The 15,526-nt window shown below is 35.0% G+C and overlaps 1 protein-coding gene across 2 annotated transcripts in view; it reads right to left on the reverse strand.

Moving 5' to 3' along the window:
• Positions 1-3,891: 3,891 nt before the first annotated feature.
• Positions 3,892-15,526, reverse strand: part of Tfec (transcription factor EC) — a 74,108-nt gene continuing 62,473 nt past the window's right edge. The window contains exons 4-6 of one of the 2 annotated variants that reach the window (XM_006236128.5): positions 13,249-13,324; positions 7,155-7,302; positions 3,892-6,238 (exon numbers count right to left, since the gene is read on the reverse strand). In XM_006236128.5, the coding sequence (XP_006236190.1) occupies positions 5,861-6,238; positions 7,155-7,302; positions 13,249-13,324 (602 nt within the window). In that variant the 3' untranslated portion in view covers positions 3,892-5,860. The remainder of the gene's footprint in view (positions 6,239-7,154; positions 7,303-13,248; positions 13,325-15,526) is intronic. The other variant, NM_022379.2, reaches the window with a different exon arrangement.

Consider the following 15,526-nt stretch of genomic DNA (forward strand, 5'->3'; position numbering starts at 1 on the left):
ATTTTCTAGCATTTAACCTCAAAATTTAATCAGAGTATTTAATCAGAGTATCACTTTATAATTAACTTAAACTGGGTCTGTTTTATTATATTTGATATATCAAGTATATAAGAAGAAAATTCATAAACATGGCATTAAATATTAGAAAGTATTAACTCTTCTGAAAGTCCTTATTAATTTCATTATCAAGGGATGGGTGTAGTCAATAACAATTAGCAGCTTTAAAATGTTTGACACATTAGACTACAGTATTCTATTTATCCTAGATCATCTGGGGAGTATCTAATATATTAAAAAGCTTTGTAGGTTTTGTGGGGATTTCACAGCTACCACTATGCCTGTTAGCAATTTTGCAACATCCTGATAAATATTTTTCATAAATCGAAGCCATAACAGCATGCAGAAACAGATGGCAGGAGACCATATTAGAGAATGTAACAATTACTTTCCATAATAGAAAAATATTGGATCGTTGTTGTCAGCCTGACCTGTATAGCAAGCTAGCGGTTGTCAGTCGTGAAGCCTTGCTGCTGTTAAGTATACTGAGAGATGATTAACTTGCAAGGCACTTCCCAGCACAGTCTACATACTAGGGCAGAATAAAGAGGACTGGATAAAGCATTTAATGATTACGGGGTTTGATTTAACATGTGCAAAGAAAATATTGGTACATTTAAAAAGTACTTGTACAAAAATTCATGTATGCATTAAAGTACACCAATGTTCCTCATTTTCATATAAAATAAGACACATTACTTTGTTATTAAAATGAAAAATAGCAATAATTACAAATTCTACAGTCTTATTATATTAACAATGTTTTCTTGATATAACCAATGTTAAACTAAGATTACAGGAATGTTACTTCGGCTATTCATATATATGTAATGCTATTAAAGTCAAAGATTTTTAACTACATTGTTATTATTAAGATTAAATAGCTGAATTAATTTTTAGCTTGGCATGCCATAAGCAATGGCTATGCCCCTAGATAAGACTCTGCAATGTTTGTTTAAGCATTCACACTCATAGTTTTTAAAAGTAAGAGATACGTTACTGGTTATAAAATTCTTTGGGGAAAATAATTATTGCCACTTTCTTTTACTGTTATATTTGTTACACAAAATAAGATCTTAATAAAATATAAAACTTGTCTCTGTAGAAAACTATAGAATGTTAAACGTTAAAGGTAGCATAGGAACGGACATGATAATCTTGCAAACATCAAAGTCATTGTACTTACTCTTTATGCCTTCTATGCTGCAGAAACTGGAATTTTACTGAGGATTTTATCAGCAGAAACAATAGAAATCATTTGACTGTTAATGAATACACAGAGCAAACCATTCGATGAGGACAAAAAGTTCCCTTTTATGTGTAAAATGCACACAAAGCGTTTTACCCTCCAATTATATGACTCCTAGGAAAGATTTTTGTTTACATAAAAATAACTCTTTTCTGATAATTTCTCATATGCTCATATTGTCCATGAAACTCACAAAAAAATAAATAAATAAAAAAGAGCAGGTGGCACAGAAGCTGTGAAGTAGGTTTAAAAAAGCTACCACCACCAACAAATAAAGAGCTTACGATGTTGGCTAGTCTGCAAGTTACCCCAGAGCCTTCGTGGGTTTCGCACTCAATGTTTCAACTGTTTGAGTTTCCTAAGTGCTGTTGTTACTAGGACATGCCAGTAAGTCCTATTGAAGGATAGATTTTTGTGGGGCTTTCCCCCTTCAATTTAGATATATTTTCGATCAAAAAACATATAGCTAAAAATTATGTGTCAATAGATGATGTGGAGAAGTTTACATAACCTCAGCACTCATTTAATAGCAGACGGGATGAAGTCTCTGTGCAGGTAGCTTCCGTGAACTCAGTTGCTATCTCAAGCTTACGAACTGATGTAGCAGGCAGTAGGACAAACGACGCGAGTCTGCGGCATCTCTCCACCTCCCCTCATCTACATCGAAGCAAACTCGAGCCTCGCTTGTTTTCACAGAACCCAGGTTGATCTAACGCTGATGAAACAGCAATATGATTCATGGATTTCAGCCTTCGTGCACATCTTAGATGTCGTGGCAGGAAAATGGCAGCATAAAAAAATATTGTAGAAAAGCTTTATGAGCTCAATCTCTTTTTGAGGCTTAAAATGCGTCTTATCTTGTCCTTCCTATCAACAATACATGTCCACCTAAAATTGGAGGATTCAGTTATGACATTCTTGTATTTAATGTTTAATTTTAATGTTAAAACCCTGTGATAACAGCACGAGAAAAGATGGTATTTTCATAACACCATGAAAGAAAACCCCAGCATTGTTTACAATATTAAATGAAAGGAAAAATAAATGATTTTTCCTTTATGAAATGTAATTTCTCCCAAGCTTGTGGTAAGTGGGCATAATAAAACAAGAAATTCCTTATATGTGTTTTTAAAGGAAACACTAAGAGGCAATTTATGAAATCATGTATGAGCATGAACAAATGAGACTAAACTGAAGAAGAAGGATATTTTGGGGGATCCCCATCATCTATTTTTAAAAGAAATTATTTTACCTTTGCAGAGAAAAACCAGGGGGACACTGGCAGAATCCTAAACCAAGAAAGACTGTCCTGCGTACAGGTTCTCCGATAGATACAGGAAAGGGTTTCCAGAACAAGCATTAAAGGAATAAAAGCTACATCTAATCATTGGGGTCTTCATTGTCGTTAGATAATTGGGACATGGAAAAAGCTGATTAATGCAAATCCACAGGAAGTAATCCAACAGGAATGGATGAAAGGTTGCTGATAAATGGGGAGAGAGGTTGGATTGGACATTATCTTCAAGCATTTACTAAAATAAAGTTACCATTGAATTGTACTGCTTCTTCACATGGTTGGCAATTTGTTTATTAGTAGTGGTATGATAATTAGCCTTTTTGTACTAGGATTCTTTGACAATGATTTTCTTTTCTCTGGTAGGTAAAGTCTGCAATAATATTCTTTAATTAATCAATTTTCTTGTGGTTCTTCCTAAGACCCCCAGGTGCTCAAATAACATTTTTTAGTTTATCTTATTTTTAACTTAAAATTTACATGTGTCATGCCAAACCTTATCGTAAGATGAATACAAAATCTAATGTTCACACACAAAAGCCTAAATTTTAAATATAGAACACATGAAAGACATAATTTGTTGAGTAAGGTGTTGCTTGAATGTGGACTACTTTGTGAATGAACAGCTTTCTGACAAGTAATTTTATATTCAGTATGCATAACTCCGTGTTATTAGAAGTGGGATACAGTGTTAAGTAGTCTCTCTATAAGGTATTAGCTGTTATACACATGTTCCAATGAAGGCATAGTTAAGTAGCTGTGTGTGTTACAGATGTGATGCAGAAACTTTTGGTTGGTATCCATGGAGACGTTCTTTGGAGCATTAAAAACTAAGATCTGTGCAAATTATGTCCATACTTAGTTCTCCATTTTCTAGGAAAGAAAGAGATAGTTGTCACTAAGCTCTCGAGGCACCCATGCTGTGAAAACTTAAAAATTACTGTCTAAGATGTTTTAAGATGTTTTAAATTATTTTGATCAACAATGGGCATAGCATCATTCAGCGCTGTCTTAAAAGTGTCCTTACCCACTTTGTAATTCCCTGAAATCACACATTCTAAATGGGGCTTTAAATGTATTAGTCTTTCCTCCAGAACCTTACGTCTAGGCTCAATCAATCTGCCAAATCCTTATTTTATCTAATACTATGAGACCTTAGTTCCTTGGATAAGCAGTATTATTTTTAGAGGATGGAAAATTATGTCAGAATAACATGATCACCTATGCAAGCCTTAGACATAATGAAAGGGGAACAGCAGAAGCACAAAAGAAATAATCTTCCAGCTAGAAATGTTTTCCATGGGATACAAAACATTTATTTCCCTTTGATTTGCAAAGTCAAATCACATTATCAACCCTGAGGAAACCTTTGTCATTATTGTTAAAGTTGTTAAGTGCCCTAGGTTGAACCAACCCATCTGACTTTAACTGCCATTCCTAGAAACTATGAAGGGCTTTTCCATCTCAAACAATTAAGTTTTTCTAGTTTCACAGGAGTCAGAGCTGATGTATGGTAAGCAAGAGACTGTTGATATCCAGAAGGAGCTTGAGTTTCAGCCCTTTTCTTTAGGAAAAGAACCAAAAAGATTTTGAGCAAGTATTGTGGTCAAAATACTAAACATCTTTGAATATTCCAGAGATTACAACTGCGCCAAGAATTATACACTTTGTTACTTAACTTTGTTACAAACGTTATCTCTATTACATTGGTACAGACAAGACTTACTTTTCATTACAACACTCAAAGGAGGTTATACAGATCCATCAACCAAATGGCCCAGGAGGATACTTTCCCCATGTATTTTCTTCGATCGCTTGGTTAGTATTTGTGCCCTATATTAACCCCCTCCTTTCTAACCTGTGCATTTTACATGATGCATTTCCCACCGAGCTTTGTAATCTTCTTTGTTATCTCTGAACCCTTACATTTCACAATCTATGTTTAGATTTTAGTTCTGCACATCCTCTACCTTTTGGTTTTGCTCTTCGTGTGCTCTTGTTGCACCCTTCCTCATCTGTTCAACAGTGTCAGGGGCCCTAGTGAAGTTTTAAGCATTCCCTAACCATTGCTGACTGATTCATGACCATTCAAGGTGGTCCTCCATAAATTCAGACAAAGCAATTTGTGTACTAATAAAAGTTTGGAAAAGTTCAAGAAGAAAAACACAAATGAAGTACTATGTATACAAGTACTTAAATTGTACTAAATGGTAACAAAGGCCAGACCACAGGGCACTTTCAATTTCAAGGGAATAAGAGTATCTCTCCAATCATATTTGAATAAAATAAAATGTAGTTCTGGCTTACAGATGAACAGTTGGTCATCTAATATTCAATATCTTGTCAATTTTTGTGATAATCTACATCAACAAGAATTGACCTATGTTACATACCAGATAAATTTTCCTAGTATTTTAGTTGCTAAAACATATTTTGAGGAAAAAATGAATTATAGTTTATGGCATTGATCAGATAATCAGAGGAATGAAGTAGACTAAAACAATCCATCCTACCTGCATTGTGTATGTGAGTATTTGTATAAAATAATTTAATGTAGGACCATGTCCTGGAGAGGATTCCTCAGTGTGTTTGTTTATCTAAAGAAATCATACATACATAAATCTGCAAGAAGATGTTTAGAATTAGTCTCATTGAATTAATTAAAAGAATCAGAATATGATTTTAGAAAATAATATTTTTAGACATATTCTTTGCTCTATTTTGAAATTTTTCTCATTTATTACAGACTTAGATTCAAGTTTTAGTGAAAAAAAATATTTTATACTTTTTCCCCCAACAAGGATTTGACTATAGGTAATATGTCCACCAGACAAAGGAAAAAAATTATCATCAATCTTCTTAGTTGTGAATCTTCAGAAAATGATGTTGTAGAAGGTGAGGCAGGGTGTGGAAGTGAGAGGGGAGTGGGATGTTGCAGTCTCCTGAGAGACTGTAACTCCAGTAATATGCTATGATGTCACAGCTCTGACGGTATTAACACCGCAGTGGTTATTAAGTTGAACCACTTTCCAGGGAAATTAAATGTAAGGAAATCTGAACTCTGTAGGCAAAGTGGGCAACAATACTGTGATCTTCAATGATTCTTTAGCATCATGTTTCTTCTTCCCATGAGATATTCCATCACTTATAATCATTCCTTTCAGAGAATTAAGTGAAAGCCAGGTATGAAGCACAGACCACGATTGAGAAGCACCAGCACGGAGCTGCTTCCTGGTTGATGACTTGAGTCTGTCTGTGGCTTACAGTTCATCGCCATCCTCTGAGCTAAGGCTGCTTCGACTGCTCGCTTTGGAAACTGCAGGAGAAATGGCAGAGAGTAGCGGGTCCGTCCCAAAGGGGCATATTGTATCACTTAGTAGCATACCATCCAATCTTTGCTCCTCTTTCAAAGCAGCACTAAACGATAAATCTGTGAAGTGAGACAGTGGATCAGAGAAAGCCACAGCTTGCTCATAGAACTCCGGGCTTGTCCCCTGGGATGGAGTCAGTTGTTGGCAACAGCCTACTGAGTTCTTCTCAGAATGGGTCTGCTGTTTAGTGATGTGGGTACCAAAGTCAGCTGTGCCGAGTGAAGCCAGGATTGGTAGACCATGAGCACGTGCTTGTATTTCTAGCTCCTGCAATTTCCAATAAGAACGATTAAATAATGCATTGGACAAGTTGACATAATTATTGAAAGCAAACTGGAAATAAAACACAATATTAACTAGTGTTCAAAAGGAAGAGGTGTGCAAAGTACAGTTTTACAAATAAAGAAATCTGGTGGACTTACAGTGCCTAAAAATTACTTAATTTTTTAAAAAAATCCTCTCATTGTCTATAAGCTACATGGGATTTGATGAATGCATAGTGGCTTGGACCAAGTAGTGTAATATGTAAATTGTACAAAGTCTTCCAAACTGACGAGTGTTTCACTATAATAAAGCATATTAGGTAACCATATGCATTATATTAATATATTATATGCAATGTATTAATATATTCCTTTGTATTAGGAAGAGATAGAGGTATAATGCCCATATTTAACATTTTGTGACACATGAACAGATGAGAAGTTACAATGTAAACTAGTAATATAGGCCTTGTCACAATGAAATCCACAACAATGTTACTAAAGAAACTAACCAGGAAGGAGAGATTTTAGTGTCCAAAGTCATCTTACAGAACTATGGAGCACTTTGTTGTGCTGTTTATGTGTCTCCCAGTGAGTTTGTTTATGTGTCTCCTGGGTGAGTGTGTGTACTGAGATAATATCTCGTGTGTATTAAATCAACATTACTTTCTGCATTTGGTAATTGGTTCTCACCTACTCTATGCTGATTTAAGTCATCCTGGTCTTAAAGCTCTAATCAAAAAAAAAAAAAAATCTAATTGAAACAACTCAATTCAGAACCTTCTGAGAGAGAGTAAAGTTATTTTTTCCAATTAAAAATAGTTCTTAATAAGCAATGCACGAGTGGAAACAAGGAATAAGAACAGTGAGAGGACAGTCAGCAGTTCACTGTGCAGCTATGGCAACCTTTGCATGACAACCTGAATGCGGAGCATAAGCTGCCGGTTAGCATGCTCTAATTTCTTCTGTCTGTGTTCTAACTCCCGGGCTCTCTGTTGTTCTTTTTGTAGCCACTTGATGTAGTCCACTGATGCTTTTAGAATGGTTCCTTTGTTCCAGCGTATATCACTGTAGAGGGGAGAGATAACCCTTTCACAATTGTGCATGTCAGCAGAATTCATAAGAACTTACAAAATCTTTTACATTAATATGAAATAATGATTTACATGACTATTATTCACTCTTAGATATTATTGCTTCTGAATAGAAATTTTAATAGAATAGTTAAGAAGCCCTTATATAGTAAAATTAATCCCAGAATGAAAATAAGTGTCAAAAGAAAGTAATAAAGTGACTTTTTGTGGGAGAGCTAAATGCAATATCATGATTCTACCATTACAGTTTTTATATTTTTAGTGAAAATTGCTTTTATTATTAACCCTAAGATTAAAATCTATGTGCAGTATTTCTGCATTAATGAACCAGGAAATGTACATTACTGATGACTTAAACCTAAACTTTTTAAGATCATTTCAAATGTACCAATCTTTTAACCTATTTCCTAATATGGTTGCTTTTGTTTCTAAGAAAGAAAAAATACACTCTTTTCTGAATGATGCTCCTGAGTGGTTTCCCAACAACAGAGTTGGGAAACATTTCTTTATGCAATAGAGCCAGCTTCCTGAAAACATTAGTCAATTTCTCTACACCAATGATAACATTGTTATTTTTAACAGCTGAATTCAGAAAACTATTTTTAGATATTTTAGTATTTTTAAATTTTTAAGGTAAATTCATAGAATTAAACATTTTGAAAAAAACTTTTCTAAGCATTAGCACAGAAAATATTAAAATGCGTTTAATATAAGAGAAATATAAATTTAGAAGTGTAGGAAAAGCTAATGATGATTTTAATATCTGAAAGCATTATGGATCTAATGTTGCATGAGAACTATCAAGATGCATTAGGAAGAAGAACAAGCTAATTATCAGACATTAATTACAGTTGTTAGAAAACGCTGGTCACTGAGCCTGAAGCTCGCTCCTCCATTTTGGCTGGTCAACTAAGCTCCAAGGTTCTCCTGCTCCCATTTCCCAACAGGGAAGAATATAGGCAACCACATACAAGCTATATTTTTATGTGGGTGCTGGAATCTGGACTTAGGGCCTCATGCTTGAATAACAAGCACTACCTACTGAGCCATCTCCCCTGCTCCAAAACTTTATTTACATATAGTATAAAATAAGCATATAGGGAAAAGTAACATTTTCCTACAGTTGTTTTTGTTTTACATTGTCTAAAACTATATTGAAAATATTTCTGGTTCAAATCATCTTTATAAATTGTAATAAAGTTAATCATTTACTCAATGTGGGTCAGATATAGGAATATAAAGTCTATGACATATCTATTTGAATATTACTCATGGAAGCTTAGCTTGGTGTTCATGTTATTAGCATCGATTATGAATAGTTAATTATGGAACAATTAAAGGAAGATGGTATTCATACATTAGAAGAAAGGTTTACAGACTTTTAAGTGGCCACACATCTACTTAAATGCCCTAGGCTACGTCACTGGTCATTTTGATTATCAGTTTTCTAGGGCTAATCTGACTATTAGAATGCAGCCCATTCACAGGAGTTTCTGTCATATGAAGCTATTATAAAAAGACAAGTCATTTTTGTTGTTTAACTAGGAAGTATCCATCTGAGAAATACTGTGGTCTCCTGATTAGAACTCTTAAGTAGTAACAGGAGCCTCATGGAACATTACAGCTCCCATGGAGTGGGGAAGGGACACGACAGAGAAAGAATAGGAAGCAAAGATCATGGCCCACACCCATGCAAATATGGCCGACACTAAGTGTACCTAGTTGGATGTATGCGTGAGTGTGTGTGTGTATGTGTGTGTGTGTGTATGTGTGTGTGCGTGCCTTTGTGAGTGTGTATGAATGTTGCATATGAACGTGTGAGTGAGTCCGTATGTGAGTATATGTGAGTGAGTGTATGTGTGTGTGTGTTTGTGAGTGTGTATATAAATGTGTATGTGTTTGTGTGTGAGTATATGTGTGTTTGTGAATGTGCATATGAATGTGTGTGAGTGTGAGTGTGTATATGAATGTGTGTGTATGTGCGTGCGTGCGTGTGTGTGTGTGTGTGCGTGTGTGTGTGTGTGGGAGAGAGAGAGAGAGAGAGAGAGAGAGAGAGAGAGAGAGAGAGAGAAGTGGGGGAGGTTGTTTGGAAGAATATGGGGAACGTTTAGGGGAGAAATGAGGGAAAGATATAATCAAATTTGTTTGTATATATGCATAAAATTTCCAAAATAAAGAAAAAAGTCTGGGGGACTGGAGAGATGGCTCAGCGGTTAAGAACATTGAATGCTCTTCCAGAGATCCTGAGTTCAATTCCCAGCAACCACATGGTGGCTCACAACCATCTGTAATGGGATCTGATGCCCTCTACTGGTGTGTCTGAAAACATCTACAGTGTACTCACATATACAAAATAAATAAATCTTTAAAAAAAATCATTTAAAAATGGAAAAAATCAAAATAGGACAATTACTGCCAAATCTGAACCCCAAAGCACTACTTATCTGAGTTCAAAAATTTTCATATACATATGAATGTCTTGTCTCCCAAGATAATTTCAAATATTATAGCATTAACAACAATATATTTTGAAAGAATATATGTTATGATAGAAATGTGGAATGTAAACACATTACTAAACAAAGAACAGGGACCTTGCCCCTTAATTCTGCATAAAGCAATTATCTTTGAGGAACTTAGCACTTTTAGGAAAACTAAAAATCTGAAGGTAGTGTTAAATGAATAAGACCTAAGGTGTAGCTGGGGTAGGATTTTCTTCAGGTAAAGCTGCGGAAATACACATCAGCTGTCACCTTGGGTATGACAGCCCCTTCAAACCATTAAAATTTTATAACCAAAAAAACTGCAGAAAACACCAGGACATGTCTGATTTATATTTTTCAACTATAGTTTTCCTGTATGGTTTTTATCGTTAACCCCGTGAACTTGATTTGCAAAGTAAAATAAATTTCTGAATGTTTTGTTATATAAAAAATGGCTACGTCATTGAATTCAGCATCTTTGAGGTAGCTCTGCTGTCATTCCCCAGAATTTAGTCTCAAGAGATGGAAATATTCTCACAGGGAGATATTCCACAACGCCTGTGTTCAGACATACATGATATTTAGTGAGCTCCAGATCTCCTTGGTTGCTTCACCAGTCTCCTGTAAAAGTGTGGCTTTCTCCACTTGTTTGTTTGTTTTGTTGTGTTTTGTTTTTGTTTCTGTTGTCATTGTTGTTGATGGTGTTGTTGTCGTTTTGATATTTGAGACATCATTTATTATGTAATGCTGGACAGCCTAGAAATCACTATACTGCCAAGATTGAGCTCAGACTCATAGTAATCCTCCTGACTCTACTTTAAAAGAACTGGAATTACTAATGTGAGCTACCACACACAGCTATTTTCTTAAACAAAAATTATATATATATATATATTATATATAATATATATATCCTTAATCATGTTAATGGCTGTCATCTCTGCAACAGGCTCAACTGAGAGTTATTTATTCAAATTCATAATCTTGCTTAATACTTGTTTTCAGATTGTGCTTTAGTTTTTAATTTGACCATAACCATAACATAGTAATACTACTTCTCAGTCACTTTTGGTCTTCAAACAAAATCCCATCTTCTCTGCATTGGGTTTATGATCTCTCCCTAGTATTTTTTCTGAAACATTTAAGCTATCTGTATTAACATGCAAAATTCAACCAACCAGTCCAAATTGTTTCATAGGCTATTCATTCTTGGGGCCTTTGAATCAAGATTCCATTTCTCATGTAAAACCCTTTTCAAGATGCTTGATTCTAGATTCAACCATGGCCTCTTTCCTGCTGAACCTCAAAGGACATTGAGATAATAAGTGAGGCCTTGGCAAGCCAGGGAATGAAGTGTGCTAAAGTAGAATTTCGTGCTTGGGTCTTTGAGTGGCATGTTATTAGTCTGCCCTGCCTCTATCAGGTATCCACACATAGGCACATTTACTGTTTGACTCTCAGTGTGCCTATAGCAAGATTTCAATATTGTTTGTGTAATAAAACAAGACAAACAATAGCTCCCCCCCTTTCTGAGAGTCATAATGACTGATGTCCTTAACAAAGAAGATGACGCTTAGGAATGTTTATGATGAGGTTTCCCCAAACCTCTTCTCTTTCCTCTGAGTTTGTGGTAAGTGAATTTCCCACATCCTATGCCAGAATGAGATAAGCGATTTCCATAGACAGCTTTGCCAATAGTTCAGAGGCCATAATCATTCTCATTCATTTACATGTAGCCTTTGTTGGATCTGGGGCTATAAGGGAAGGGTTAAGTAACTACACTGTAACCTTTATAAAACTAAGGCATTATATCTTTACAGGGAAAGCTTGTCCTCTGCATGCTGTACCATGCGTTAAGCAAGGAAGATTTATACTACAAAAGCAGCCATAAAATATTAAAGAATACAATTCTTCAAACAACATTTGAAATGTATTGTCACATACCTTGCTGATTTGCTTACAGAAACAACTATAAAGGCAATAAGTTACTCTATTTTACTGATTTCTACTTATTTTTAAAGTTTTGTGTATATGGTTTGGAGGGTTGGCTCAGTGTTTCAGAGTGCTTGCTGTTTTAGAGGACCCAAGGTCAATTCTCAACACCCACACAGTAGCTAACACATACCCATAATTTTAGTATCAGGGCATTCAATGCCTTGCCCTGTGGTGTTTGCAATGCACACGGTCCTCGTAGATACATAGATGCAGATAACCACTCAGAGATTTAAAACCATAAACTAAGCATATCTAAAATAAGTAAGTTTATTTGTAAGTGCACTCGTCTGTGTGAATATATGCCAAGTATGTATGCAAAACACGGAAGATGTTGGATGCCCTAACGCTGGAGTTACAGGCAAGGCTTGCCTAGACAACATAGGTGCTAGAAACCAAACTCAGTCCCTCCAGAAGAACAGCAAGCATTCTCAACCTCTGACCCATCTCGCCAGACTCTTAGTGAATTTTGGTTCTTTTTTTTTTTTCGGAGCTGGGGACCGAACCCAGGGCCTTGCGCTTCCTAGGTAAGCGCTCTACCACTGAGCTAAATCCCCAGCCCCCTTAGTGAATTTTGAATGACTATCCAAATAGCCCAAATTAGGCCTGAGCTCCTCAATTTTCTGTTCTGGGTTGGGTCTTTCTGCCTTGTTCACCTAGATGCCTGCACTATCTACTGTGTTCATGGGGATAAATGCCACACTCTTCTCAAATATGAATTATTTAATTACCCAATTTAGTTATAACATTTAGATTTAAGAAAAGAATGTTTTCAGTTCTTACAAGTATCTCTTCATCAAACACCCTCTGTTCTGGGTTGTGGGTAATTGCTAATACTTGAAGAGATCATTTTTAAATCATCATTTAAGATCAGACATGCAGATCATGACTTTGTTCTTGGTACAAAACCTCTACTTTCAAAATTGAAAAATTATATTAATTATTTTTGATATCTGCAATCTCAAACATCACATCTGTTTTTTTTTGCCATAAGAATCAGCTTGACATCAATCAACAGTATTTTACAACCCATCTTTTTGTGCACATATATCTCCAGAAATTAAACATAGTTAAAATTATGACAATTTAATCTTAATGTTCACATAAATCTTAAAGTTTGGAGAAATGCTATTACCTAGTCAGCCTCAAACAGCTTTTGGCACTATCACTAAATTAATGATGGTCTTAGGATGCTGAGAGCCACTATGTTCTGAGGTAAACTTATATACTTCTTCTTAAGATCAGAAGGATGAGTCTAAGAAATGGCTTGATGCCTGATAGCTATTACATTGAAATAGGTATTTTAAAGGAAGACCAGAAGTAGACTTATCTTTTCTATCAGATGCTTCGTTTCCTGGTCATTGGATCTGTCCTCCCTTTTCCCACCCACCCATTTGTGGGATACTGAAACTACAACGTTATTGCACAAATGATTTTGAACTCACGGATCATTAGACTTTGGAATAAGAGTGCCAAGCTCCTTGATTCTGTAATTAATATTATACCTTCTTCTTCTTTCAACTATAAAGAAAGAAATATTATTGATTATTCTCATTAAAACACAGTTCACTGTTGGTCATCTGTAAATTTAATAATCATTTAAAATATTAAAAAGAAAAAATTCCGTTAGTCAAAAAAAAGCTTTAAATAATAAGATAAAAATTAATTATATCTTAGACTAAAATTTTTCATCATAGAGTTGTGAATGTATACTTTATAACACAATAAAATATTTTCCTAAAACACCTTTGTTCTTTGAATTTGCTTAAAAGTTATATACCTAGGCACATATCTAGTCATATGATTATCCTGTTTGGTTGAAACTTCACAGATACACTTTCTAGCAGTCTATTAGTGTAATGTTTCTAGGCCGTCTGCATGCTTTACTTTTCTCATACAATGTCCTCAATGTAAGTATACATGATCAGCTAATAATGACTGCATCTCCAGGTAGCTCAGTCCATATGAGAGGTGCCAACTAAATGTATGTGAGTTAGATGAACTAATTTACTTTTGTTTTAAGAAACATGTATTTATTTATTTGTGTGTGTGGGGAGCTGGTCGGAGGACAACTTGCATTAACAGGTTCTCTCCTTCCGTGGTGTGGATCCTAGGAATCGAACTCGGGTTGTCAGGCTGGGTAGCAATACCTTTACCCCCAGCACCATCTTGCTGGCGCATTTTTCTAATTTAAAGTTTTCAGTAATATATAGGTAAGTAGTTTTCAAACTCTCGCTTGAATCAGACATATCTGGAACTATTGTTGAATGCATTTGTACCTAACCTAAAAATTCATATTTTTGTAGAGTCAATATATACACTTCAGAAATTAGGTCATTAGGTTAGGCTGATATTACATGTGTAATGCCAGCCATCCAAAAATTATTAATAAAAGCTATTTAAGATTTCTCCTTCTTAATTTTTAAACATTCGTTATTTACAGCAATTTTGTATACATATATACATATATGTATATATATAAATAATTCATTGTCAGTGATATGATGAGCTTTCTATATTGACTCTACTTAATACTTTTGTAGCAAATTATATGTAGAAGGTATTCAGGGACATCTGAGCAAAAAGTCCATTAAAAAATACTTCACAAACAGTATAAAATACCCAAACAGTTTACACTTGAGAACTGAGATATGATACATGAAATTAGGGTAGTCATAACAAATATTATGTGCCTTCATAAATCTCTACTGAGTAGGTGCAATTAATAAACTGTAACTCCTGAATAAGCACATTCTTATTAGAATCCAATCAATCATTGAGTTTGTTTGTCCTCTTTACCAATTGCCCCACTTCCTCACAGATGACTTATAAAGAAGCTAAATAGAACTACATAAATAAAGAGAAGGACAACTGTTAGAGAACCATATATGTTCCCAGTGAGAATTTGATAACAATTCTGTGTTCACATACATTATATTCTGTTTCATAGATAAAACATATAGCAACAATGAAAAGTGTACCTGATTTCATCTCAAAATAGGTTAGTCTTATGCTCAAAATATTTTTGTATAACTCTACTTTGTGTATACTATCAAAAGCTTCTTTACTCTCTTTAGATTCTACATATAAGATTTTAAACAGATAATTATAACTTCAGTTCTTCAATGTTTTCCTTGTTATACACAATTTACTTTAAAATTTTTCATATTAACAAACAACAAAATTTTACTATTTGTATCATTCATTTGATCAGTGTAATCCCTAAATCCAGGCAAACAAGAGCCTAACCCTGACTGACATTCAGTAGACCACTTTCACCTTCTCTGGTCATGTAAACCAAAGCAGACCAAGGACATGAGAATCCTGCTGAATGGCAGTCTGGCTAACTTGTCAGAGGAATTTCCTCCTACTCTCCAGGGCTCATTTCCAGGCCCAGTATAGGCCTTGGCCTGAGCTTTCCTCTCCTTAGAGAAGGAGATCACACTTCCAGTTATGTGTAACTGAAAGGTAGTATGTGTATAGCATGGGGTGTTCACTCATGTCAAAGCTACTGAGAGCATAAAACTGAGACGAGAAGTAGGTTGCCAGATAAAAGCTGGCATCAGTTTTCCCAGGCCAAACTCAGAATGCCTGAGAATTTTCAATATACTCCTGGCATTCCTGGCTTTAATAAGGATTTAGTATTTTCAAATTTGATTTCTAACTTTTACATATTTAGGCATCATGCAATGATCTCACAGGTTCTGTAGTTTTAAATGTTTT

Source organism: Rattus norvegicus, chromosome 4 (genome assembly GCF_036323735.1).
Source record: "Rattus norvegicus strain BN/NHsdMcwi chromosome 4, GRCr8, whole genome shotgun sequence".
Classification (NCBI taxonomy): Eukaryota; Metazoa; Chordata; class Mammalia; order Rodentia; family Muridae; genus Rattus; species Rattus norvegicus.